This window comes from Dendropsophus ebraccatus, chromosome 1 (genome assembly GCF_027789765.1).
Source record: "Dendropsophus ebraccatus isolate aDenEbr1 chromosome 1, aDenEbr1.pat, whole genome shotgun sequence".
In the NCBI taxonomy this organism is placed as follows: Eukaryota; Metazoa; Chordata; class Amphibia; order Anura; family Hylidae; genus Dendropsophus; species Dendropsophus ebraccatus.
The window spans coordinates 163,462,248-163,490,057 of NC_091454.1; the positions used below are offsets into that span (position 1 = coordinate 163,462,248).

The 27,810-nt window shown below is 43.7% G+C and overlaps 2 protein-coding genes across 5 annotated transcripts in view; one reads left to right on the forward strand and one right to left on the reverse strand.

Moving 5' to 3' along the window:
- The window catches only part of SLC30A4 (solute carrier family 30 member 4), a 21,926-nt gene extending 5,572 nt beyond the window's left edge, over window positions 1-16,354 (reverse strand). Inside the window, exons 1-5 of the mRNA XM_069983297.1 lie at window positions 15,902-16,354; window positions 9,242-9,388; window positions 2,895-3,048; window positions 2,291-2,498; window positions 36-141 (exon numbers count right to left, since the gene is read on the reverse strand). Coding sequence (XP_069839398.1) covers window positions 36-141; window positions 2,291-2,498; window positions 2,895-3,048; window positions 9,242-9,388; window positions 15,902-16,265 — 979 coding nt within the window. The 5' untranslated portion in view covers window positions 16,266-16,354. The remainder of the gene's footprint in view (window positions 1-35; window positions 142-2,290; window positions 2,499-2,894; window positions 3,049-9,241; window positions 9,389-15,901) is intronic.
- Window positions 16,355-16,503: 149 nt separating this feature from the next.
- BLOC1S6 (biogenesis of lysosomal organelles complex 1 subunit 6) lies at window positions 16,504-25,988 on the forward strand. Of its 4 annotated transcripts, XR_011364550.1 has the most exons (6): window positions 16,514-16,965; window positions 18,826-18,973; window positions 19,716-19,803; window positions 20,576-20,662; window positions 24,984-25,418; window positions 25,824-25,988. XR_011364550.1 is itself a non-coding variant. In XM_069983349.1 (5 exons), exons 1-5 carry the CDS (start codon window positions 16,893-16,895, stop codon window positions 25,101-25,103), a joined length of 513 nt encoding a protein of 170 aa, XP_069839450.1. In that variant the 5' UTR covers window positions 16,510-16,892; the 3' UTR covers window positions 25,104-25,811. The 4 variants fall into 4 exon arrangements, 3 of the variants coding, with proteins under 3 accessions (XP_069839458.1, XP_069839450.1, XP_069839437.1); XM_069983349.1 differs by lacking the exon at window positions 25,824-25,988 and having other exon boundaries at window positions 16,510-16,965; window positions 18,829-18,973; window positions 24,984-25,811; XM_069983336.1 differs by lacking the exon at window positions 25,824-25,988 and having other exon boundaries at window positions 24,984-25,811.
- The last annotated feature ends 1,822 nt before the right edge of the window (window positions 25,989-27,810 follow it).

Sequence of the window (27,810 nt, forward strand, 5' to 3'; positions counted from 1 at the left end):
GCCTAAACATATCCAAGCTAAAATTTCCCACTCACCTTCAAGTATAATAAGTACCGTGTCCCTTACAAGTCGCACCGTGGTGAAAAGGACAAGGACAGAAAATATGTAGGTACAGATGGGATCAGCAATTTTGTATTCTGGCTGAAGTATAAAAGTTGAACAAAATAGGTTATTCATTTATAAGAGACTTCTGGCCTGACATGTACCTGTCTGTAACATCTCTCAACTATCAGCATGTAGGACATAACTATGACCTTTTAGCAATGAAAACACTATCCTTATGCCAAAACGGGCACCAACACAGTTTATATTAAATCAGTAATAATGCACTTACAGTAGAAAAATGGTTTATACATTAAAAGTATGCAGTAAGAAGTGTCACTGGCATTTAACATGTTGCAGAGGCTTGACAGCACCCAGGAATCAGATCCATCTCCTGGACATTAGAGATGGCGATGCACGCTGTATGGTTGATATTCCCAGTTTACCAACAAGTAGACATCAAAAATAGGGAAAATTTAACAGCATCCAGTAGAGAGATTAATCTTCAAATGAGCTTTTATTGCATATCAAGGACAAACAGCAGCGTTTCGACCAGCAGCTGGTCTTTATAAAGCAACTGCTGCTCCAAGCGTCGCTGTTTGTCCATCTTTCCACTGGATGCTGTTGAATTGTCCTTATTTTGATGTTACAGGGGTTTGTCAAAAGTTTTGATTGATCAAGATCTGATTGTTTAGACCTCCACTGACCATGCCGGGAGAAGCACATGACTGTGGACTCCCCGAGTCCCTACAATCTCTTTTTGGTTGCACGAGACAAGTTCCATTATAAGTGTATGCAGCCCTTAAAGTACAACTTAGGGTCCATTTACACAGAAAGATTATCTGCCAAAGATTTGAAGCCAAAGCCAGGAATGGATTTGAAAAGAGTAGAAATCTCAGGCTTTCCATTATGACTTAATCTCTGTTTATAGTTTGTTCCTGGCTTTGGCTTTAAATCTTTGTGAGATAATCTTTCTGTAAAAATGGACCCTTATGGTGCGTTTACACAAGCAGATTTATCTGACAGATTTTTTTAAGCCAAAGCCAGGAACAGACTATAAACAGGGTGCCATTCCTGGCTTTGGCTTCCAAAACCTGGCAGATAAATCTGCCTGTGTAGACGCACCATCAGAGATGGCAATAAGCCAATGGTGAAGAACACAGCTGTGCGCTTTTTCCCGATCATTCTCAAAATTAGTTGTGCATGAACCGATCAAAACTTTTGATATGCCAAAGCATTTCTGTACAATGCAAGTAAAAAGTAGCAGAAAGGGGCAGAAAATAAAATATCTTCTGGATGCACTGTATTCTTAGCAATACACTAATTGTCTGTATTTTTAAGGTAATGAATCCTTAAAGGGGTACTCTGGCCAAGCTTAGCCACCGGATGTTTGATGTCATGGCTGCGTTCCAGACCCGCCATTTTGTGCCATGACGTCAGCTGCAGAAGACATCTTTTGCTTCAGGCTGTGCCGCCCTCCTCTTCAGACACAGCGCCGTCACTTACTCTCGCGACAAGCATGAGTACAGCTGACAGAGTAAGGCACGGCGCCATGTCTGAAGAGGAGGGCGGCACAGCCTGAAGCAAGAGATGCCCTCTGCAGATGGGGCATGGCACAGTATGGCGGCACTGGAATACTGCACTGACGTCAGACTTCCGGCAGCTGAGCTCTATACAAAGTAAGCTTGGTCAGAGTACCCCTTTAAAGAAGTCTGACACAGTGTTCCTGCTGCAACCTCTTTATCTGACAGGAACTGTTCAAAGCAGGAGACGATTGAACAGAGGTGTCAGCAGAAAGCACTGTGTCAGACGGGAAAGAATACACCACTTCCTGCAGGACCCCTTTGAAAACCTAAACTTTGCCTATTGCCTCCCCCTGGCATATCACAGCACAGCAGAAATCAGTCACTGCTGATCTAAAACATCATTTCCATGACGCTGGAGGGAAAGAATAAGTGCCCTTCTGCACCAACGTAAATTTCTTTGTAACAATCAAAAAAGGGTTAACTGGCATTAATGTCTTTAAGGAATACCTCCCATCAGAATGAAAGGGCTCAGCGACCTTCACATCGATGGTTACATAATAAATAATCTTGAAACTGATCTGCACAACTGATGCCTGGGAAACAGCTAATCCATTAACCTTGGATGAGACACGATCCTGCTTACACAGCCAAATATAATACAATAGAGCACGCTCTCCTCAATGTGGCCAAACTGATTGTTAAACTGCAAATGGGAATCTTACCTTAAAACGAATGATATATGCAGCTATGAGGACACCGACACTCTGGGCCAGATCTCCGAGCGCATGTACAAACGCAGCTCGTACTGCCAGGCTACCATGGCTGTGACCGTGGCCATGGCTATGTCCATGACTACTGGGTGGTGGGTTAGCAGGACTGCCGTGAGAGTGTGAATGAGGATGTCCCGCCTGATTCAACAAAAATCCCATTCTGGAAACAGGAAAGCAAAATGTTAGTTGCACAAAGGAAAACTTATACCAGGCCTAGGGTTCCGCTAGAAGACAAAACAATTTGTAAAGATAAAAACCTTTATGTATTTAGTGATCTTTCAATGGATCTTATATTTATATAGGTCCGGGATATGAAACCTTTGGCCCTCCAGCTGTTGCAAAACTACAACTCCCAAAATGTCTGGACAGCCAAAGCTTCAGCTATCCAGGCATGATGAGAAATTGAGTTTTGCAACAGCTGGAGGGCCGAAGATTCCCCATCCCTGATATAGATGTTATTATCTAGCCTTGTTTCTATAAAAATGTAGAATCTGATTCATTTTCTTCTCTGACCGTGAAAAAACTGTGAGAAATATGAAAAAAAAGTTCAACTTACATGAGATTCACAGCAACACCGACAGCGGCTGTTATCAGCATGACATCTCCATTAATGCTGTAGTCCATGTGAATTGTTCTCTGAACTGCTTCATACAGCAAGAATCCAGTGAGGACGTACACCAGTAATACACTGATGATGGCCGACAGAACCTCTGCAAGAACAACAAAAGATGGTGAGAGCAAAACACTTCAGACAGCGAAATACATCTCACAAAATTGATGGCTTTCGGTTCCATGGGAGTTATCCTGCAGGGTTTCTTTGTATTCTGTATTAAAGGGGTTATCCAGGGCTACAAAAACATGGCCACTTTTCCCCCACTCTTGTCTCCAGATTGGGTGGGGTTGGAAACTCAGTTCCATTGAAGTAAATGGAGCTTAATTGCAAACCACACCTGAACTGGAGACAAGAGAAGGGGAAAAGTGGCCATGTTTTTGTAGCCCTGGATAACCCTTAATCCATTATAGATTTTATCCTGATGTCTACTAACCTACTACCTCATTTAATTTATGCAGGACACACAGCATGTTTCTGGTCAGATCACCCCATCCTTAGACTGGTCAGAGTTACAATGACCCCCTTTTGTTTAGAGATGAAATGAGGCCCTCTTGCCAGATCAAACTGAACAGCTGTTGGGAAGCTGAACCCTAATATGGTTTGGCTGGCACATAAGGCTTTTAGGCAGGGTTCACACTGCGTTTTTGCAATCCGTTCTTTTCATCTGTTTTTTGCAAAAAAACATGCATCTGTGTGCATCCGTTTTGATCCGTTTTTCCATTGACTTCCATTGTTAAAAAAAACGGATAAAAACGGATCCTTTTTTTTTTTTTGACGGACACAAAAACGTAGCTGACACTATTTTTGTGTCCGCTAAAAAAATGGATCCGTTTTGATCCGTTTCTTTTACAATGGAAGTCAATGAAAAAAAAACGGATCAAAACGGATGCACACAAATGCATCCGTTTTTTCATCCGTTTTTTGCAAAAAACGGATTGCAAAACTGCAGTGTGAACCCAGCCTTATTAGAGACCTTCTTATTAAAACCACTGATGAAAAGAAGGAAAATAGGCCAGACAATCAATTTTTATTGGAAAGAGCCAACAAAATACTACTCTGATATATCCAAAAAGAAGGGTAAATAAACCTACGTGCAAAAACACTACTTATGGACAGGGTAGTCTGTACAGATGCATTTAATGAAGGATTTAGTAAATTATGCTTTTTGCAAAGCTGTATGCATTCAGAACAGATCATATCCAGGGCTTTGAAAAAACACAGCAACATTGTATATTTTATTCTTTTCCTCACATTAATGAAACTTCTTCCTTCTCAATCTCTGTTACCCACAGCATTATCTTTTATCCTTTTTCAGTTGACCTCAAGTTTTTTTTTTCTTACATACTTCTATTGTACTATTGCTTCTGTTATGGACTTTCATGTTCTATATTGTTCTTTCGTCAAATCTTTTCTATGATCTTATATCTTGAAACATGTGTTTCTCAAACTCAAACATTTATATTCTGATAATGTATGGCATTTACAAATATAAAGGAATAATCATGTTAAAACACTGATTATATCTTGCGGGCAGTTCAAGCCTGCTACTCCTGCTGACGGGTAACACCTGTCCTTGCATGAAATTAATTATTACAGCGTACCCGTCACGGAGCTTAGGCTGAAAATTCCGCATGCAGACAAGGCTGACGTCAGCAGTTTTGGATGCTGGGGAAATCACCAGGGCACGAGATGTTCTTTACAAACTTCCGGCATCAGCTTTGTGTGCACACAAAAGTTTCAACCTGAGCAGTGTGACAGGTGCGCTTTAAAACACCTCAGCGTACCCCTACAACAACAAGGAGGAATGACCGTGGTGTGTCTGTCATCTTACTGCTGTCAGTCTGCCTCCTGTGCCTGGTTCATAGTGCACCACCGATTGTTGTCCACTCCCCCCACCCCCCAAAGATGTGAGTAACAACCATGCAATACATACAACACTCCTGACCTTTAATCATCCTCTGTTCTTTGCTGCAGACATTCAGTACTCATACAGATACTACCTCTATCCTCTGTATCTGGCACTGACACAGTACAACATTTGGAGACAACAGCAGGTGGAGAACCCCCCCAGTAATAGGAGTGGTAGGCAGATGCATCCAGATGATGATGACGCAATGTATGAGATGACAGGAGGATTAAATGTCGGAAATGTGGCACTATAAAGATTGTGGGAACTTTGGGAGGTAGAAGAGCAGAGAATGACTTTGTTCTATTAGGGACAGTTGCCTAATACGAAATAAGACGGAGGCTTTGATTTACCTGTCATATACTGTTCGCAGGCTGAAGAAGCTCACATAAAGAAGAGAAATGCTGGGGAGCAGCTTGCACTATCTAGGCCCTGCCCCTCTTCCTGTGTTCCATCCTGATCCCTCTGCTGCTAGGGATGGAAATCCCCTAACAGGTAGTAGACAGCAGTTTCAGAGCAGTAAGAAAATGTCTTTACGGCCTTTTTTAGGGATAAAGAGTCACTTTTGCTAATTGATGTGATTTACAAATATGTTATTTATTACATTAGCTATCCAACGGAAGAAAGAACAGAGACCATAGATAACTATGTATCAGCAGGTCTGGGAATGCAAATCCTCCCTTACTTCGAGGGAGACTTTATTTTTTAGCCTCACAATTATGTCTAATTTGGAATAGAGAGAATGTAGAATTGAGTAGCTATATACTTAGAGAAAATAGGAGACAAGATACAGATTTATTAGAAGCCCTTGAGTCAGGAACATTACTAGAGGGGAAATGGTTAACTTTTCCAACAGTGATAGCCTGGGCCAAAGTCTGGAATGCGTTTAAAAGCTATATGGGAATTAAAACAGCATTAGAGATCACCCCCCTATGGAACAACAGCAGACTAGGTGAAGTTAGTAAAATAGTGGATGGTGGGAGGTTGAGAGAAGCTGGGATTGTCAAAGTGAGTGATGCGTTCTATGAAGGGAAGTTAAAAACATGGGCTAGATTGAGGATAGAATTTGAATTAAAAGGTGGCGAATGGTATGAGTATGCTAAGTTGCAGAATGCATATAGAAGATCTGATGATAAGAATTTATTTATGGTGGGTAAAACCCCTGAACTACTTGGTAAAATCATTCAGGGAGCCAAGATACAGAGATGTTCTTCGGTTTTGTATAAAAAATTGAGGGATTTGGATCATGGCGATATAACTAGTCGGAGTCGTGGGAAGTGGGAAGGGGAATTTGGGTTGATAAAGAACTCCCAATGGGATGGAGTCCTAAGAAATGTGAGATCGGTATCATCCAATCAAAATCATCAAGTGGTGCAATTCAATATTTTACATAGATTGTATTATACACCCCGTTTCTTAAAAAAAATTGGTAAGAGAATTACATCTGGTTGCCCAAGGTGCAATGAGGGGGAGGCAGATTGGGCCCATATTATGTGGCTATGTACTAACATCCAAGTTTTTTGGGAAGGGGTAGTTGAATTAATTAATACAGAGCTAAAGGTTAAGATCCCCCTGGAACCCTGGTTGATAATTTTAGGAGATGATTCTCATTTAGTGGGTCTAGATAAAAGAAGAAAGTATCGCATACATAAGCGTCTTTTTGTCGCGAGACTATTAATTGTTCGAAATTGGTTGGCTGATGTATCACCGGAACTTAAGGCATGGGAACAAATGGTTAAGTTATATAATAAGTATGAGAACTCTGGTGTCTAGATAGCAACCTCTACCTGGAAGGAAGGGAGGGGGGAGGGGGGGGGGGATTATTTAAGGATTAATAAGTATGCACAGGGTTTAAATAAGTAAGATGTTTTTGTCTTTTCTCTTGGTAATACTGTGGTTTTTGTAATAAATTTAAGAAATAAAAAAAAAAAAAAAAAAAAAAAAAAAAAAAAAACTATGTATCAGCAGGCAGAAGAGACTTAAAGGAGAAGTCCGGTGAAATTTTTTATTGAAGTATTGTATTACTCCTCAAAAATGATACAAATCCCCAATATACACTTATTTTGGTAAATGCTCATAAAGTGCTTTTTTCCCTGCACTTACTACTGCATCAAGGCTTCACTTCCTGGATAAAATGGTGATGTCACGACCCGACTCCCAGAGCTGTGCGGGCTGTGGCTGCTGGAGAGAATGATGGCAGGGGGACAATGGGGCACGCAGGGCTCTGGAGGGACCCTGAGCATTACTCTGCCATCATCCTCTCCAGCAGGCACAGCCCGCACAGCTCTGGGAGTCGGGTCGTGTCATCACCATTTTATCCAGGAAGTGAAGCCTTGATGCAGTAGTAAGTGCAGGGAAAAAAGCACTTTATAAGTATTTGACGTAATAGGTGTATATTGGCGATTTGTATAACTTTTGGGAGGGCAATACAATACTTTAATAAAAATTTTAGCCGGACTTCTCCTTTAATGAAGTAGGCAGGCCATTCACTGACTCACAATCGGGTTGCGGTAACTAGGAAGCCAGAGGAAGGGACTCCTATTTATTACAGAATGATGTAACTAAATAAGCTGTGTCATTAGATCTAAAGGGCCTTTTACATGGGGTGATTTTCAGCCAGGAGCGTTGTCTGTGACCGATAATGGGCTTGAATAAAAGTAACAGTGATCAGCTGAGGACAGGCAAAATGCCCAATCCTCAGCTGATCGTGTCTTCAAAACATGCTTTAAAAATTACCGTTGTTGGTATCTTCCTGCAGTGCGTACTTACCTTGTGCGCTGTTGCCATCATCCGACATCCTCCTCTCTGGCTCTCCTGCCCAGCCGATGCATCTTTAAGCTGCCGCCTCTTCCAGAGTGGCTGAAAGCTAGAGGTGGCGGGGCCTGAAGACACAGTGGCTGGACAGGAGAAATGGAGAAAAGAATGCCAGATGACCGCGGCAGCGCACTAGGTAAGGGTGGTATTAAACGGAATGATTATCGTTCAAAAATGGTTAAATTATTTGGATTTAAACAATAATCGTTTTGTGTAACAGCAGACAACGATTTAACAACCAATGAGAAATCGCTGGTCGTTTGATAGAATTCGGACCTATTTTTATCGTTTGATCATTCGCGCATCGTTTTGTGTAATAAGTCATAGCTAAAACATACGCAATAGCGACAACATAACGTACGTAAGAACGATCATAAGTAACTATCATCGTTCCATGTAATTGGGCAAACGATTTTCATTCGTTTTCCATAGTGTTTGTTTGAGATAGTTTATCGTTAATCGTAAAAAAAAAAACCGCTTGGTGTAATAGTACCCTAAGTATGCCCTGCTGCAGGGCTTTTTCTGTATAATCCTTTCAGGAACAAATCCTGATTTTGTAGATAAAGAGGTCATCCCAACGTGACAACTTATCACTTTAGTCTACTAATGAACACAGTCCTGTCCATGTCTGCATGGCTGTCTGCTACTATAGCTCATCACCCCTTAAAGGGAACCTGTGACCAAGATAATGCTATCTTGTTATGTTATTATAGAGCATCATGGTATAGAGCAGGAAGAACTAAGTAAACTGATAGGAATCTTTGTAGGAAAGGAGTCCGTATAAAAGCCCTATTACATTGAATGATTATCAGCCTTATCAGCCAATTACTAACCTATTAGGCCGATAACCTAGTGTAACTGTCTGTGTGTGTAATAGCGCAGGCAGTGAGCGGAGAACCAGGGGGAAGCCAGAGGTGACCTGACAGGCTGTGTATTACCACCTTAACTTGTAACTTGTTGATTAAAATCCCTGCTCATTTTGTGTTAAGGAGTCCAGTTACAGTGTAACTCGGATCACTCACTGGACTCCTTGGCATGAAAACATCAGAGATTTCAATCAATAAATTACAAGTTAAACAGAATATTTTCCCATAAAGTTATAAATCAATCTGCTCAGCTCCTCCTGCTCTATAATATCATGCTAATAGCTTAGAAGGCATTTTCATGGTGACTGATTCCCTTTAAGGTCAGAGGGCAGAGCAAAGCACAGGCATTGGTACTAATTTGACCAGTGAGAAGTTCCTGGTATTAGATGTGACATATACCAAAAGTGTTTTATCCCAGAAAACCCCATTCACTCGCTACTTCAAATTAAGGAAAGCCATGCTCTAACATACCTAGGGACACATGTGGCCAAAACCATGCGCCATTAGCTATAAGATGTTGTCAGGACCGATTATTAACATTGCAGCGCTATTAGTGAATGCATGGGCTGTGGATTTGTCAAAATGTGTTCCGAGATACATGAGAATGTGGCGTCAAAGTTACACATGAGCAACTTATAACATTTATTGTGGCTGTAAATCTGACATGTATTTTACTGCATTAAACTAGTTAACGTTATACATACCTAAGCGATGGAATCCAAAGGTAAAGCGCTTGTTTGGAGACTTTGCCGACAACCACAGAGCAAGTAGGGTCAAAATAATACTGCTGAGGTCAGTAAGCATATGAAGGGCATCGGTCATGATCGCAAGGCTGTTGGCAATATAACCACCTGTTATAAAAGGATTAAAAAGTTAAGTAGGTTTAAAAGAATTCTTTAATAAGACTTTATTAGGCAGGACGCTTATGTAACCAGTGCAGAAAATATGGAAAAGCTCGCTGTAAGGAAACTAGCAACAGTACATGGGTACTTCTACAACAAACTGAAAAGTTAGGGCTGGTTCACGCAACGTTTAGCAGTGATCTGGAAGCCTGCATTTAAAGGGGTTATCCAGTGCTACAAAACCATGGGCACTTTCTTCCAGATACAGCACCACTCTTGTCTCCAGGTTGGGTGGGATTTTGTAACTCAGTTCTAGTGAAGTCAATGGAGCTTAATTGCAAACCACACCTAAACTAGAGACAAGAGTGGTGCTGTTACTGGAAGAAAGTGGCCATGTTTTCGTAGAGCTGGATTGCCCCTTTAAAACAGATGCTGGGATAGTCCTGAGTGCATAGAGCCCCAATGACCTGGCAGAGGCTTTATACGCAGGGGTTTGGCATAAGGAATAACGGTATACATTTGTTAGCATATACCACTATGTGGTATCTGTCATAGGTGCATAAACATCTATTTTATGCCTTATTTAGAGATGAAGTTCCCCCCTATCAAAATGAGACCCACTGCAACAGGACATGGGTAAAGTTTTGCAAATGACAGCACCACTGTCATGGTAGTTACGTAAACAGCATAGTGAGCTACAAAGTTTCCAGAACTCAGGAGTTATCATAGCTAATGGCACTAAGTGGTTTGTGCAACTCCCATTATCCTCAAAACAGGACTTTACAAGCTATGTGAAATTGCCAACTCAGCTCTTTTCAGCTTCCCAACCATCTCTAGAGGCCACAACCAGGTCAGCGGGGTCCCTCCATCTTGGTGTGGGTCCCATATATGCATCCATCAGACATTTAAAGGCAAAGCCAGTGGATATGCCATAACTGCCCAGGTGAGAATACTGGTATAGTTCTTTTTACCCATATGTTCAGTCAGTGCCGACAGTGCCCCAGAGCATCTGTGAGGTGGACATAAAAGGAAATTGCCTATAAGGGTATGTTAACACTGTGCAAATGGGGCAGAATTTCGTGGCGGAACTCTTGACAGTGGAATCCCGCCTGCTTCAGTGTCAGATGACATATAAATTCATTGAGCAGAGAGCGGAGGCATGTAAGCCCTCCCACAGAGAAGCCTACTGACACTGAACAGGCGGGATTCCACTGTAAATACTGCCCCATTTACTCAGTGTAAACCAACTTATGTTGCAGATGACTCCCTATGATTGCCAGTGTAGAGCAGAACATCTGACTGTCAAAAACTGGTCAAATTTGAAACAACCCCGCTGAAAACAATAGCTTATTTATCACTGAATGGGGTCTAAATGTAGCCCCCTCTGTCAGGCATTACGCGAGTATCTCAGCTCTCAGACATCAGCATGAATCTTACTGAATTCAATCAACATCCGGAGCATGTAACCTGCTGTAAAGAGTCTGATGTGCTCCTATTCAGCAAAACCAGTCTGATCAGAATATAGGCTTAACCTGTATTTTCCCAGGGAGTAGCCAGAAAATTATTTTTGCTTCCTATTACAAGATATACTCATCCCTAGGGCTAGTGCTACTTACGTCACTTAGGTCATGCAATGTATAAATGCAACATTGCATTGTGATAGAATATCTAACAATTCTCAATGCAGTCACTAAAATCCAAACCAGATGGATTTTCTTATTGCAGGGCAAACACAAGTTTACCATCTGCAGCGCAATGTATGACGTGACTGACAGCGATCTGCTTGTGACCTGTCTGTGATTTGGTTTATAGGCAAATCAAAAATCTTAAACAGTCATGTGACGGCAGATAAAAACACAGAAACGTTTGGTCATGTGAGGAGCTAGTGTTGTAGGCCTATGTAACCCTAGCCCATTGGCAGCATCATAGTCTTAGGCTGTGTTCAGGGATTTAGCAAACTGGTGTAAAGTAGAATTGTCTTAATTGCCCCTAGCAACCAATCAGATTCCACCTTTCATTTTTCAAAGACTCTGTGAGGAATGAAAAGTGGAATCTGATTGGTTGCTAGGGGCAACTGAGCCAGTTTCACTTTACACCAGTTTGATAAATCTCCTCCTTTTGATGCACGGTTGCTGAAATTGCAGCTAAATGCCATATCTGAACAGCCACAGGTTGGAGAACACTACTCTGGCCTAAGAGCTGATCCAGTCACTCTGCAAAGAGTGGGTGTTTCATTACACTCATCAATGTATGATTATATGCCATTCGGGTGGGGCACAATTACCTAAAACCGAATCTAATGAATAGGCCATTAATGTGCTCTGATTTCCAAGTCTGAGATGACACTGGATTATCTTATCCCAGACTTCCCTGGGAAGCAGAACAACTTTTTATAAGACTAGACAAAACAATGTTTGATTCATTCAATTGGAGTTCAGGGAATTCTAACTTGAATGGGATACATGCAATTGTGCTCATGACTGTCAGATGTCCCACTTAGTAGTGTGCCCCAGCCAGTGGCTGTCCAGCTTTTGTAAGACTACAAATGCCATCATGCCCTAAAAGCCAAAAGCTGGCATGTGGCATCTCACAGATGGGGAACAATGATCTACACAGGCACACAACATAGTCTCAGATAAGGGTCCGTTTACACGGAAAGATTATCGGACAGATTATCTGCCAAGGATTTGAAGCCAAAGCCAGAAACAGACTATAAACAGAGATCAGGTCATAAAGGAAAGCCTGAGATTTCTTCTCTTTTTAAATCCATTCCTGGCTTTGGCTTCAAATCTTTGGCAGATAATCTGTCAGATAATCTTTCTGTGTAAATGAACCCTTATGCTGCGTTTACACGGAACGATTATCGGGCGAATCGTTAATCGTACGATCGGGCGAATTATAGTTCCGTGTAAACGTAGCATTAGTTAAGAGAATCAACCCAAATAAAATAAATTGGTCATTAATTAAGTGTGCCTTAACACAGAGAGATTTATCTGACAGATCATAGAAGCCAAAGCCAGGAACAGACTATAAACAGAGAACAGGTCATGAAGGGAAGGTTGAGATTTCTCCTCTCTTCACATCCTTTCCTGGCTTTGGCTTCAAAAATCTGTTGGATAAATCTCTGTGTAAAGGCACTCTTATGGTCCCTTTACACGGAGCGAATACCGTTCAAATTTTTGCAATAAAGATCACATTTGACCGATAATTGGCTTGTGTAAACACAGCGTACGATCAAGCGTCGAGCAATAAATTGTTCATCTTGATCTTTCAACATGTTCTAAAATTATCTAAATAGTCTTTCACCGACTTACCGTATGTGTGAGATGAGCTTAAGCGATCTTAAAACAAGACTTTATGAACTATTTATCGCTCCATCTAAACACTGATCGTTATAAAAAACACATTGTTACTTCAAAATCGTTAATCGTTTGATTGCGTAAATTATCGCTCCATGTAAAGGGACCATTACTCTCCGAGTCTGGATTAATTTGAGACTTTGTAATTCCAGATGTCTCCAGACTTGTAGCCCGCCTGTACTGAAGGCCATACTAACCAAAGCCAAAGCCTCCCCCCAGGTCTGAGACTGTGTTCCCCAGCCTGTGGTTCTCTCCACCTGTAGCATAACTGCAACTCCTATCATACCCTGACAGCCACCATGGGAGCAGCAGGTGATCCCTGGTATAAGGCAGTGAGCACTGGGATATGCAGGGCACCTATCACTGGCATAGGGCGGCAAGCACAGGGCTGTACAGGGTGGCACATTACAGGTTGTGGATCCCTGGTATAGGGCAGTGGGCACAGGGCTGTACAGGGTGGCAGGTAACAGGTTGTAGATCCCTGGTATAGGGCGAAGAGCACAGGGCTGTACAGGGTGGCACATTACAGGTTGCTGATCCCTGGTATAGGGTGGTGGGCACAGGGCTGTACAGGGTGGCACATTACAGGTTGTGGATCCCTGGTATAGGGCGGTGGGCACAGGGCTGTACAGGGTGGCAGGTAACGGGTTGTAGATCCCTGGTATAGGGCGGAGGGCACAGGGCTGTACAGGGTGGCACATTACAGGTTGCTGATCCTTGGTAGAGGGCGGTGTGCACAGGGCTGTACAGAGTGGCACTTACAGATTGCGGCTCCCTGGTATAGGGCGAAGAGCACAGGGCTGTAATCAGTGGCACATTACAGGTTGCTGATCCCTGATATAGGGCGGTGGGCACAGGGTGGCACATTACAGGTTGCAAATCCCTGGTATAGGGCAGAGGGCACAGGGCTGTACAGGGTGGCACATTACAGGTTGCTGATCCCTAGTATAGGGCGGTGGGCACAGGGCTGTACACAGTGGCACATTACAGGTTGTGGCTCCCTGGTATAGGGCGGTGGGCACAGGGTGGCACATTACAGGTTGCTGATACCTGGTATAGGGCGGTGGGCACAGGACGGCACATTACAGGTTGCCGATACCTGGTATAGGGCAGTGGGCACAGGGCGGCACATTACAGGTTGCTGATACCTGGTATAGGGCAGTGGGCACAGGGCGGCACATTACAGGTTGCTGATACCTGGTATAGGGCAGTGGGCACAGGGCGGCACATTACAGGTTGCTGATCCCTGGTATAGGGCAGTGGGCACAGGGAGGCACATTACAGGTTGCTGATCCCTGGTATAGGGCGGTGGGCACAGGGCTGTACAGGGTGGCACATTACAGGTTGTGGATCCCTGGTATAGGGCAGTGGGCACAGGGCTGAACAGGGTGGCAGGTAACAGGTTGTAGATCCCTGGTATAAGGCGAAGGGCACAGGGCTGTACAGGGTGACACATTACAGGTTGTGGATCCCTGGTATAGGGCGGTGGGCACAGGGCTGTACAGGGTGGCACATTACAGGTTGCTGATCCCTGGTATAGGGTGGTGGGCACAGGGCTGTACAGGGTGGCACATTACAGGTTGTGGATCCCTGGTATAGGGCAGTGGGCACAGGGCTGAACAGGGTGGCAGGTAACAGGTTGTAGATCCCTGGTATAAGGCGAAGGGCACAGGGCTGTACAGGGTGACACATTACAGGTTGTGGATCCCTGGTATAGGGCGGTGGGCACAGGGCTGTACAGGGTGGCAGGTAACGGGTTGTAGATCCCTGGTATAGGGCGGAGGGCACAGGGCTGTACAGGGTGGCACATTACAGGTTGCTGATCCTTGGTAGAGGGCGGTGTGCACAGGGCTGTACAGAGTGGCACTTACAGATTGCGGCTCCCTGGTATAGGGCGAAGAGCACAGGGCTGTAATCAGTGGCACATTACAGGTTGCTGATCCCTGATATAGGGCGGTGGGCACAGGGTGGCACATTACAGGTTGCAAATCCCTGGTATAGGGCAGTGGGCACAGGGCTGTACAGGGTGGCACATTACAGGTTGCTGATCCCTAGTATAGGGCGGTGGGCACAGGGCTGTACACAGTGGCACATTACAGGTTGTGGCTCCCTGGTATAGGGCGGTGGGCACAGGGTGGCACATTACAGGTTGCTGATACCTGGTATAGGGCGGTGGGCACAGGACGGCACATTACAGGTTGCCGATACCTGCTATAGGGCAGTGGGCACAGGGCGGCACATTACAGGTTGCTGATACCTGGTATATGGCAGTGGGCACAGGGCGGCACATTACAGGTTGCTGATACCTGGTATAGGGCAGTGGGCACAGGGCGGCACATTACAGGTTGCTGATCCCTGGTATAGGGCAGTGGGCACAGGGAGGCACATTACAGGTTGCTGATCCCTGGTATAGGGCGGTGGGCACAGGGCTGTACAGGGTGGCATATTACAGGTTGCTGATCCCTGGTATACGGCAGTGGGCACAGGGCTGTACAAGGTGGCACATTACAGGTTGCTGATCCCTGGTATACGGCAGTTGGCACAGGGCTGTACAGGGTGGCACATTACAGGTTGCTGATCCCTGATATAGGGCAGTGGGCACAGGGCTGTACAGGGTGGCACATTACAGGTTGCTGATCTCTGGTATAGGGCAGTGGGCACAGGGCTGTACAGGATGGCACATTACAGGTTGCTGATCCCTGGTATACGGCAGTGGGCACTGGGTGGCACATTACAGGTTGCTGATCCCTGGTATAGGGCGGTGGGCACAGGATGGCACATTACAGATTGCGGCTATCTGGTATAGGGCGGTGGGCACAGGGTGGCACATTACAGGTTTCTGATCCCTGGTATAGGGCAGTGGGCACAGGGCTGTACAGGGTGGCACATTACAGGTTGCTGATCCCTGGTATAGGGTGGTGGGCACAGGGCTGTACAGGGTGGCACATTACAGGTTGCTGATCCCTGGTATAGGGTGGTGGGCACAGGGCTGTACAGGGTGGCACATTACAGGTTTCTGATCCCTGGTATAGGGTGGTGGGCACAGGGCTGTACAGGGTGGCACATTACAGGTTGCTGATCCCTGGTATAGGGCGGTGGGCACAGGGTGGCACATTACAGGTTGCTGATCCCTGGTATAGGGCGGAGGGCACAGGTCACTCACCGACCAGCTCGGCCACCATGAAGAGCAGGTAGAGCACCGCCGCCAGCCCCAGCCTCTTCTTCACCATACTCTGCCTCCTCTTCTCCCGCTCCTGCCGGCAGCCGTCACAGGGCTCTGTCCGGGGCTGCGGGGCCTCCCGTTCCAGCAGGGAGTCATCATCCGAGGACGCGGTCAGAGGGCCGCCATTTATAGCCGGGGTGTCATCCGCCACCAGCACCCGCAGCTTATTGAAGCGGGGTAACTCGTCCTCCGCGGCCACCTCATCCGGGTAGTCAAAGCCCGCATCATCGCTCAGGTACGGGGGCTGGTCTCCTCTGCGGAGCTTCAACCGTACAGCGCTCCACCAGGCCTGCGGCCGCCACATGGCAGTCGCCTTCTGCTCTCTGCCAACTCGAGACCCGTCCCTCTCTCTCGCCCAGGTACAGTACTCTACCACTTCCGGGTTTCCGCTACAACAACGCATCACATGACAGCTCAGGAGACCCGCCCCACCCCCCCCCAGAGGTGATCACGTGACTCCATTAAAACTACGCAGGTCACATGGTTCGCGGAAACACACTGGAGTCACTGGTTTGTGCACGCGCATTTAAACTCTATCACGTGACTGACCCTAAAAAGCGGCGCGCATATCACAATTCGTTGCTAAAGCCAACCGTATGGAGAAGCCGGATGAGCCCTGTAGTTCCATTACAGCTGGGCAGCCCCATGTCGTCATATAACTCCTTACATACACCACTACACTAGTATACTGTATATCAATTTTATGTATTAGAGACCTCTAGTGGTGGGTGGGTGTATGTACAGAGTTTTATGTTCACTTCCATTTTTTTTTTCGTCTAAACTTTATTAAAAATAACTTTAAATGAACAAAACTAGGAGAAAGTGAGCGAGCTGTTTCCGGGTTTTTCGTCCTGTGGATCACGTGTCACAGGCAGGCTGCGGCTGAAGTCAGCTGTATGTGTCCCCTCCGAGGAAGCAAGGGCCGGATTTCATGGAGGAAGAAGGGCAAAGTGATGCTCCGGCGGTAGATGGCAGCACCTCCTCCCCAGGGCACAATGCTGCAGGTAGGTGCAGAGTGACCTGTCATGTGACCAGTGTCCCCCCACAATGCCATGTCAGCCTTTGTCTGTGTTTATATGTCTGCAGCCATACTGTGCCTATATATATATATATATATATATATATATATGCAGCTGACCACTGACCTCAGAGGATTTGCTGTAAACCACTGAGGATTACCTGTAAAGCAGATCTGCCTGTTCTTTGCCTTTGGCATAGTGAGTCCAGGATGGTTAGGTAACCATGGTAATTATATGGCCCCCCTGGCCCTATTATTTATAAATGCACAGAACTCGCTGGGCACCTTTCAGTTGCCTCGGCAACCTGAACGCTCATGGTGGACCGGTGTATCTCCATACTGAATCTGAAGAAGCGGCAGGAGAGCAGCTTCACAGGTACACTTTAAATGATAACATTTTCGTATAAATTTCACAACCCAGTTTAGAATTATGGTTAATTGAGTCGCATATCCTTTATGAAGGATACCAACTGCTGGAGACTGAAGGGAGAGACATATTACTTAAAGGGGCTATCTGGGAAGGAAAAGTCTTTATATACTGTTGCAAGTATAAAGTAAACAATCAAGAAGCTATGCTTACTAGAGATGAGCGAACCGGGTTCGGGTTCGAGTCCATCCGAACCCGATCGTTCGGCATTTGATTAGCGGTGGCTGCTGAACTTGGATAAAGCTCTAAGGTTGTCTGGAAAACATGGATACAGCCAATGACTATATACATGATTTCCACATAGTCTTAGGGCTTTATCCAACTTCAGCAGCCACCGCTAATCAAATGCTGAACGCTCAGGTTCGGATGGACTCGAGCATGCTCCAGGTTCGCTCATCTCTAATGCTTACCTCTCCATCTTCCATGGTGTCCTCCTATGGGTTTCTGTGTCCCCCGCTGAACAATCCTGAACAATGAGTGAGCAGGAAGAGTAGAGAACGAGCCCTGTAGTTTGGAGACTGGGCAGATAAAACTCTGGATTCGCAGGTCAGAAGGGTCACTGCTTATCTGAAAACTTGATAAGATAAGTTTGCAGGATGATGCGCTGTGCTGGGCTGCTTTTTCTTCTCTCTGTGCTCACGCCATCCTCTGCCCCTCCCCTCTCTATAGAGCATAATGGACATAGAAATCCGCCAAACATTGCCAATCCTGAACGTTTTGACAGAAACGCTCAACACTAGTATACATAGTTTTACCCAACTGCTGGTTCTTTAGCTGTTGCATTTTCTTAGGGCATTGCCAGTGATCTCGTAGGCAACTATAATCAGTAAAATGTGTTCTTTATTAAGACTGCTAATTTTGTCATGTGGGCTAACACTTTGTGCCGAAGTCACATGGGAGAAGAATGTGCTGTGTCTTCTTACATAATCCCTCTATTGTGACAGTGAAGCGTGCCCATATTCCAGTGCAGAAGTGGAGTTTCGCTTTTAAGGATTTTTTTTGTTCAGTTCTTTATTAGGCTTTCAAATAGCATGAATCTCCTTAAATAACACTAATAATGATCAGTTTTGTGCTTTATAAGTGTTGTTGGATTTATTACTGGGTGTCTCTTTTGTGGTAAATACCAGAACATAATTGCAGGAATTTCCACTTTAGTAAATGAGTAAGTCCTGATATGTATTAGTAGGACTGGGTATGCTTTCAACATGATGCTGTTTCTAATGATGCATTTACACAGAGACATTTATCTGCCAGATCTTTGAAGCCAAAGCCAGGAATGGACTATAAGCAGAGAACAGGTCATAAAGGAAAGACTGAGATTTCTCCTCTTCTGAAATCCATTCCTGGCTTTTGCTTCAAAGATCTGCCAGATAAATCTCTCTGTGTAAACGCACCATTAGTCTTTGTCTTCAATTTCAGCAGGAGAAAGTATTGAGGTCATTGATGAAGGATTACCAGACGATCTGCCTTCTCTGGACTCAAGTGCTGTGGAACAGCTGAGCGAAGGCCTCATCTCCCACTACTTGCCCAACCTTCAAAACTCAAAGCTAGCCCTACAGGAGCTCACGTATGTATGAGACAGTCTGCCTGTTCACACTATCCAAAAAACTCAATCTTCTTTTTCATTTTTTAGGGCTTTTTCTTTTATTTTAAAGCTTTTTTGGGCACAGTTTTAGGGAGATTGATGGGTCTTTTTTTTTTTTTTTTTACTGCACAGCCAAGCTGGTGTCTTATAGAAAAACACCGACATATATGCCGACATCTTTGAAATAAAAGTTCTTTGTGCACTCTCCTATTGATTCCCCTTGAATCATCAATGGATGACTATTGTTCCGAGTTAGGTGGAGTGGGGGATGTTTTTCCACGTTGGAGGACCCTTGTATGTCTGTTTTACATTGTAAAAAAAGTTGAATAAAAACATTTAAATCAATTTAAAAAATAGCCCAGACTCCATCACCCCCCACCGTGCTCCCTTCCCCACTCGATGTCTGTGTGTGTAATAGCACAGACAGCGAGGGGGATCAAGGAGGAAGCGAGTGCTGATTTTACAGGTCTGTGCTCTCTTCCTCCTGTGGATTGGGCCGTGTAATAGGGCCCTAAGAGTTTTTGACAACATGTATGTATTTCAGAGTAGAAAATCTTCTGAAGTATGTAAGTTTTTTAAATTTGCATGTGTTTTTTAAACTTCTATGAAGAATGCGTTAGAATGCAGCTTATACATGAAAAAGTAGTAGCAAAAATAATAATATTTTATAGTATAATGTGAAGCTTTGAAGTGGCACAGCCATGACCTATATCTTTTGTTGCAGGCAGAATCAAGTGGTATTATTAGACACACTTGAGCAGGAAATTTCCAAATTTAGAGAGTGCAATTCCGTTCTTGACATCAATGCTCTGGTAAGTTCACATAACTGTTCTTAAAGTGCTTGTAGGGATGTAGAAATTTCCTGAAATATGCTTCAGCAGGGGATTACTTGTGATTGTAACTGAGGAAGTTCATATTAAAGGAGAAGTTTGGCCAAAAGTATTTTTAATATGTTATTTCTTATGGAAAAATAGACAAATTACTATATACATTAATTATGGTAAATACACATATAAGGCTATTTCCCTTAATTTGGTAGATCATGGAGTGTTCAAATTTTCGTGACATGACATCACGAATCAGGTGTAATTCCTATGGCGTGTTCAGCAGGGGGCGTAGTATATGTAGAAGCCTATTGATTGTATTGCAGTGTATGGAAGATGCAATGTTAAGTAAAAACTACACTTTATTGATAGACTTTGTTTATGGAAAAATTTGGGGACCAAGGACACTGCTGCATGTCCAACTCACTTCTCTGGCGTCCCGGACTGCCGGCTCGCTGCCGCTCCCGCGTCCTGCCGATTCGGTCCCGGATGTCACCCCCAGCAGCTCTCGTCATCCGGGACCGAGTCGGTAGGACATGGGGGCGGCAGTGAGCTGGCAGCCCAGACCAGAACGGCAGGGAAGTGAGTTGGATGTGCAGCAGTGGGGGAGGCTGGGGGGTTGGTGATGGGGGCCAGATCTGGGAGGTTACCGGCGGAGGGTGGGTGAGGGCTATGTCGGCTGAGAGGGGGAAAGCTAAGGGGAAAAAATGTAAATTCCTCTGTTAGATTTGTAAAAAGTTTTTCTGTTTCATTTGTTTAGTTTTCAGAAGCCAAGTATTACCACAATAAGTTAGTGAACATTAGGAAGGAAATGATTCTGCTGCATGAAAAGACATCTAAGCTAAAAGTAAGCAAGACTTTATCCTAACACCTACCAAATCAGTCGAACCATTATAAACACAAATAAGATGGTGGACCTTCTGTATTCAAAGCAGATTGACATACACTCACCGGCCACTTTATTAGGTACACCGGTCCAACTGCACGTTACCACTTAATTTCTAATCAGCCAATCACATGGCGGCAACTCAGTGCATGTAGACATGGTCAAGACAATCTCCTGCAGTTCAAACCGAGCAACAGTATGGGGAAGAAAGGTGATTTGAGTGCCTTAGAACATGGCATGGTTGTTGGTGCCAGAAGGGCTGGTCTGAGTATTTCAGAACTGCTGATCTACTGGGATTTTCATGCACAACCATCTCTAGGGTTTACAGAGAATGGTCCGAAAAAGAAAAAACATCCAGTGAGTGGCAGTTCTGTGGGCGGAAATGCCTTGTTGATGCCAGAGGTCAGAGGAGAATGGGCAGACTGGTTCGAGCTGATAGAAAGGCAACAGTGACTCAAATAGCCAACCGTTACAACCAAGGTAGGCAGAAGAGCATCTCTGAACGCACAGTACCTCCAACTTTGAGGCAGATGGGCTACAGCAGCAGAAGACCACACCGGGTGCCACTCCTTTCAGCTAAGAACAGGAAACTGAGGCTACAATTTGCACAAGCTCATCGAAATTGGACAGTAGAAGATTGGAAAAACGTTGCCTGGTCTGATGAGTCTCGATTTCTGCTGCGACATTCGGATGGTAGGGTCAGAATTTGGCGTCAACAGCATGAAAGCATGGATCCATCCTGCCTTGTATCAATGGTTCAGGCTGGTGGTGGTGGTGTCATGGTGTGGGGAATATTTTCTTGGCACTCTTTGGGCCCCTTGGTACCAATTGAGCATCGTTGCAACGCCACAGCCTACCTGAGTATTGTTGCTGACCATGTCCATCCCTTTATGACCACAATGTACCCAACATCTGATGGCTACTTTCAGCAGGATAATGTGCCATGTCATAAAGCTAGAATCATCTCAGACTGGTTTCTTGAACATGACAATGAGTTCACTGTACTCAAATGGCCTCCACAGTCATCAGATCTCAATCCAATAGAGCATCTTTGGGATGTGGTGGAACGGGAGATTCGCATCATGGATGTGCAGCCGACAAATCTGCGGCAACTGTGTGATGTCATCATGTCAATATGGACCAAAATCTCTGAGGAATGCTTCCAGCACCTTGTTGTATCTATGCCACGAAGAATTGAGGCAGTTCTGAAGGCAAAAGGGGGTCCAACCCGTTACTAGCATGGCGTACCTAATAAAGTGGCCGGTGAGTGTATATGTTAGCACACGTCCACAATATACGGTCTGTGTACGGACTGAACTGGACCTCGGAACTCTCATTATAGTGTCGGAAGTCCTGAAACTGTTTTAATATTTGTGCTACTGTTCCAACACAGTGTGTTCTGAGGTCTGGTCCGCAGTATACAGTCCATGCACGGACCGTATATTGCAGACATGTGAATGGCTCCTGAGTCTTTCCTGGCAGGTGCAGTTAAGAGGCATTGAGTTATTGATGACCATGCTGACTAATAGGACTTTATACAGTAGTTTGGTCGGTACTTTACTTGTGATGTGGTGTACGTTTCGGGCAGCAACATTTCAATATAAAAATCGCAAACTGGCACTCACTTGCACTCCGGAAGAAGTCATGTGTATTCCCAAGCGACATAATACATTGTTTGAAAAAGGCTGGATAGAGCTGAAACAGATCACATTAGACGTTATATTGACTTGGGAATATATCAGAAATAATAGTGAGAAAAAACTTGGTGTGTATACACCGGTACCTTAGCACCTCCGGACAGCTGTCCTACATATATCCGGACTCTTTAGGAAAAGGAATCCCCGAACTCTGGTGACAGATCCAGCTTGTACCAGCACCCTGAATAAAGTACATATGGATCTGTGACCAGAGTTCGGGGATTCCTTTTCCTAAAGAGTCCGGATATATGTAGGACAGCTGTCCGGAGGTGCTAAGGTACCGGTGTATACACACCAAGTTTTTTCTCACTATTATTTCTGATATGTTGGATTGAATGGGACAGAGTGGAGGTCCCGAAGTGAGAATCTGTTGGATATATACAGTGCGGTTTTGCTGTTTTCTGTACGAAATTGACTTGGGAATAAACATAACTTAAAGGGGTTGTACAGTTTTAAACATTTTCTCCCATTCTGACCCTTTTGCCAAAGTTATTCATATCCCCCATATGCTTCCAGTACCAGAATGGTCATTTTCCCTGACTTTCACCCCTTCTCCAGCTGCACAGGAAGTTCTGTAGTCCTAAAAATCTCTCTGACTGTCATCACATTCATTTCTCTGTCCTCCATTTTGTGCCAATACGTCAGAGAAGGTTTAATGTCACTGGGCAGTTCTGGCAGTGATAAAGTGTTTCCTAATTGGTCTCCTTTCCCAGGGCTAATTTAAATATGTGGGCGTATAAATTCCTATTGGTCTTGTAGACTTGTATAAGCCTCAGCCAGATTCTAGCCCATGTAGAATAGCTGACTGCCACTGTAATGTCTGTACTGCAATCAAGCTCTGCTGGATTACAGCGTCTTACTGATGATGTAGCATGTAGCAGAGCTCAGTTTCACTACAGTGCTGCCATGTTCCTGGAGGTAATTTTGCTCCAGGAACATGGCAGCTCCGCAGTGGAACTCTGCTCTGCTACATCATCAGGAAGATGCTGTAATTCAGCAGAGCTTGTATGTACATATAGGGACATCCCTCTGCCCCCTGCCGCTGCCGACCTTCCCCTGGAATCACCAAATCACCAATATACACTTATTACTGGAAATGCTTATAAAGTGCTTTTTGTCCCTGCACTTTCCCGGTCGGAAATAGGCCCGATGATAATAAATTTATTCGCATCGGGCCCATTTCTAACAAAAAATACGCATTTTCCCGTTGATACATCTCCCCCAAAGTATACTACTGCATCAAGGCTTCACTTCCTGGATAAAATGGTGATGTCACGACCCAACTCCCAGAGCTGTGCGGGCTGTGGCTGCTGGAGAGGATGATGGCAGAGGGATGCTCAGTGTCCCTATGCCATCATCCTCTCCAGCAGCCACAGCCCGCACAGCTCTGGGAGTTGGGTCGTGACATCACCATTTTATCCAGGAATTGAAGCCTTTATGCAGTAGTATACTTTGGGGGAGATGTATCAACGGGAAAATGCGTATTTTTTGTCGGAAATGGACCCGATGCGAATAAATTTATTCGCAAATGGCTGTTTTGCAAATAAATTTTTTGGATCAGGCCCATTTCCGACCTGTACGCCATGGGGGCGGGGAGGGTGTGTGGAGTGGGCGAGGAGGGGGGCGGGGACTCAAGGTCCACTTCATTCATCAATCTTTTGGCGTAGAAACAAGCAGGAGACCTACTCCAGCTCTGGCAGAGACAGTCCGCCTCTATATAAATCTCTGTACCTTCGGAGCTGCGGGGACATTTTTAAGTCTGGCGCAGAAAACGCCAGACTTAATAAATGTCCCCCTTTATGTGTATTTCCTGTAATAAGTGTATATTGGTGATTTGTATAACTTTTGAGGAGCAATACAATACCGTAATAAAATTTTTTGCCGGACTTCCTCTTTAATTTAGATTGTGAGTCCCAGTTGATGTTTCTTACTATAGAATTTTTATAAAACATAAATTAGAAATGTCAAAGTAACTTTAGACTATCCTCACCACAGACAACACTGCATTGTCTCTGGTGAACTAGTATTGTTTGGAGAAGCTGCAGCTAACCGAATATTTCCCCTGCAAATGACACAGTATTTTTATTGTGCTCCGTTTGTCAGGGTTCCATTATTGTGACCAAAAAAAAAAATAATCTTGCATGCAGCTTTTTTCCCTCCGTTTGAAAAAACGAAACACAATTGGAAAGTGCACTTCCGTTTTGTTTTTTTTTGTTGTTTTTTTTTTACATTATAGTCAATGAGGACAGATCTAAACAGAAGGTATTTCTGTTTACATCCGTTTGCAAGTTATCAGTTTTCATCAGTTATTTCACAGAGCATGCGCAGAAGGGAGAAACCGAAGAAAAAAAATAAACTGATATGCAAACTGATGCTGACTAATGGACAAAAGTTAGGTTTTTTTTTTTTAAGTCAAAATGCAAATGGACAATGAAAAAAAGTGAACATTTTGCAATCAGTTTGCATCAGTATGCTCAGCATCCATTCAATTAGTATGGACGGATCTGTTAGCAAATAAGAAAAATGTTAGTGTGAACCCAGCCTTACAAGGTGATGTTGCTGATAATAGTCATACTTTATTACAGAAGCGAGCATTGAAGCTCCAGCAGAAAAAGCAGGAGGAAAATCTAAAACAAGAACAGCAGCGAGAGCGGGAGCTGGAAAGAGAAAAACAGTTGACTGCTAAACCGGCAAAAAGGACATGAAATATAGCAGCACAGGCCTCAGTCTGCTTAGAACTGCACCAGTCAAGCCACATCTCAATCAGCTTATATAGACTGCTCAGACCCTACAGAAGAATGAAATCGGCTCAGTCTTTCCTTCTACATTGTGTGTTATATTATGTTTATAGATGAGTGTGTAAGATTTTAGTATTTTTTGTTTTCTCATGATTATGTATTTTATTATGTAATTTTTTTCATCTTTAGTTTGCACCGCTTAGCGTCCTGTTAGCATTTACTCCACTGTGGGACTACAGTCTGTATTAGAAAGTTATTGGCGAAAGGTCTACTCTTGTGATGGTGAGTTTCTCAGAATATATTGTTCTACAGACACAAGCTCCTTGAGATCGTCTGCTTGTGACAGTGCTAATGTCTTTTCTGAGCCTTAGACTGCTTTTCAGATATTTGCTTAGCAGAGGTGAAGTTGTGCCAAGGTACGTAATCATGTGAATGAGTGGGAATGTCCTATTTTATACAGAATTCATGGTTAAGATATATATATATATATATATATATATATATATATATATATATACATATATATGTCTCTGGACAATTAATATCTCTGCTGATATTAAGAACACAATTTAGTTTTTTCTCTTTATTTGTGGCACACTGACTTAATCAGACACCATCAGCAGTTACCGTCTAGGACTTGTGTTTCCCTGCTTGAACACCAGATGTTGTTTTGTTTTTTTTATACAGGCCTTTACCCTGGATGCAGTCATTTGCACTTACACTGTTACAGCTTCATCTTTCTAGTTCAATAATATATTCCATCTGCTTGTCTGTCAGGTGGATATGGAACAATCCATTTTAGTATGTAAATGCTAAGCCTAAAATAAACATTGCTTTATATTAATGCCATTATTCAGTGTGTGCCAGCATGTCTCTGTATCTTTTTTGAAGGTGTATGTAAAATGCAGGATTGCAGGTTAAAAATATGTATGTTTGTGTGTGTATATATATAATATACACACAGTGGTACCTCTGTTCTCAAACACTTTTCGGGCGCCCAGTCTTAAAGTACTCGGTATCTGAACATTTTTGCGAGCGTGGAGGGAGGGTTATACCTGGTGAGTTTAGCACTGGTGAGGCTTCACATACAGTACAGTACTATATAAGACTGCTGGAGTGCATATACAGTACAGTAGTAGTACAGTCAGTGCACCACCATCTCATATATGTTACAGTGCTGGTATACAGTAAAGGATGAGTGAAGAGTTGGCTAATACTGTAATATAATTGTTTTGTTGAATGTTTCTTGTGTATAATGTCCTGTACTGTATATAGTGCTGCTCTGTAATGTCCTGTACAGTATAGTGCTGTTCTGTCCTGTAGGGATTATACTGGGCACTGTACAATGTAGTATATGGGTACTGTACTAATTATTGTTGGGTGCTGGAACCAATTAAACACATTACATTATTTCCTATGGCTTGGTTCTCAAACTGCCTTCCAGAACCAATTAAGTTCGAAAACCGAGATACCTATATATATATATATATATATATATATATATATATATATATATATATATATTATAGGCCTGGCAAATATGACGATATTGACCAATGACTTAAAGAGAAACTAACAGGAGGCTAACCTGCAGTTATGTCCCTATAGTGCTTGGTGCACCGAGGGTGTTGATAGTTTCCTTACCTTTCAACCGGGAAGTCCCTACCACCCTCAGCCGGTTCACCCCTTCTAAAAAATATTGGAGCGATGCTCTGAAGTGATGTTACTGCCTGCCTCTTTTAATGAATATTCATCCTGCACTATACAGTGATGAGCGCTGGATGAATATTCATTCACAGAGGCAGGCAGTGATGCCACTGCAGAGCGCTGCTTCAATATTTATTAGAAGGGACAAGCTGGACGTGGTTCATTGGTGCACTGGGGGTGGCGATTCCATCCCAGGTGCACTAAACCGCCTCATTTGCATAGAGAGTAAACTACGATTTATGGAGGAAGATTTATCAAAGTGGTGGAAAGTAGAACTGTCTCAGTTGCCCCTAGCAACCAATCAAATTCTATTTTTCATTCTTCACAGACTCCTTGGAAAATGAAAGGTAGAATCTAATTGGAATGGACTTTGGCAGCTATTGATTATGAATAACTAAACAATCTCAGTATGATAGGGTTTTTTTTTAACATCAGCAGGCAAAATTTGAACAGTTGTCTAACAGACTGTCGTATAAATCTGGCAGTTAAAAAAAATATATATATAATTTTTTTTTTAATGGTGCGTTCACACCTACAGGATCTGCTGCAGATCTGCTGCAGATCCTGTAGGTGTGAACGCACCCTAAATAAATATATACAGTGGACCCTCAACATAAGATTTTAATTGGTTCTGGTAAGACCATTGTATGTTGAAACCATTGTATGTTGAGACCAAAACTCTATAGGAAAACTGGTAATTGGTTCTGAATTCCCCAAAATGAAAAAAAAAATTAATTTAAAGGAAAATAGGCAGCGAACTAATAAGGATACAGCAACTCCTTACATACAACAGTCAGATAAAGCTACAAGAGACTCTAAATTTCTTTCTATGTAGATGACTGGAGCATTTTCAGGTCCTGTGAAGATCACACAGGGTCCCAAATAAATAAAATGAAGAGGCCCTCACCTGGTGCCCAAAGGAGCAACTCATTTTGGCACAGGTACAGAGCAGCACATGTAGTATCAC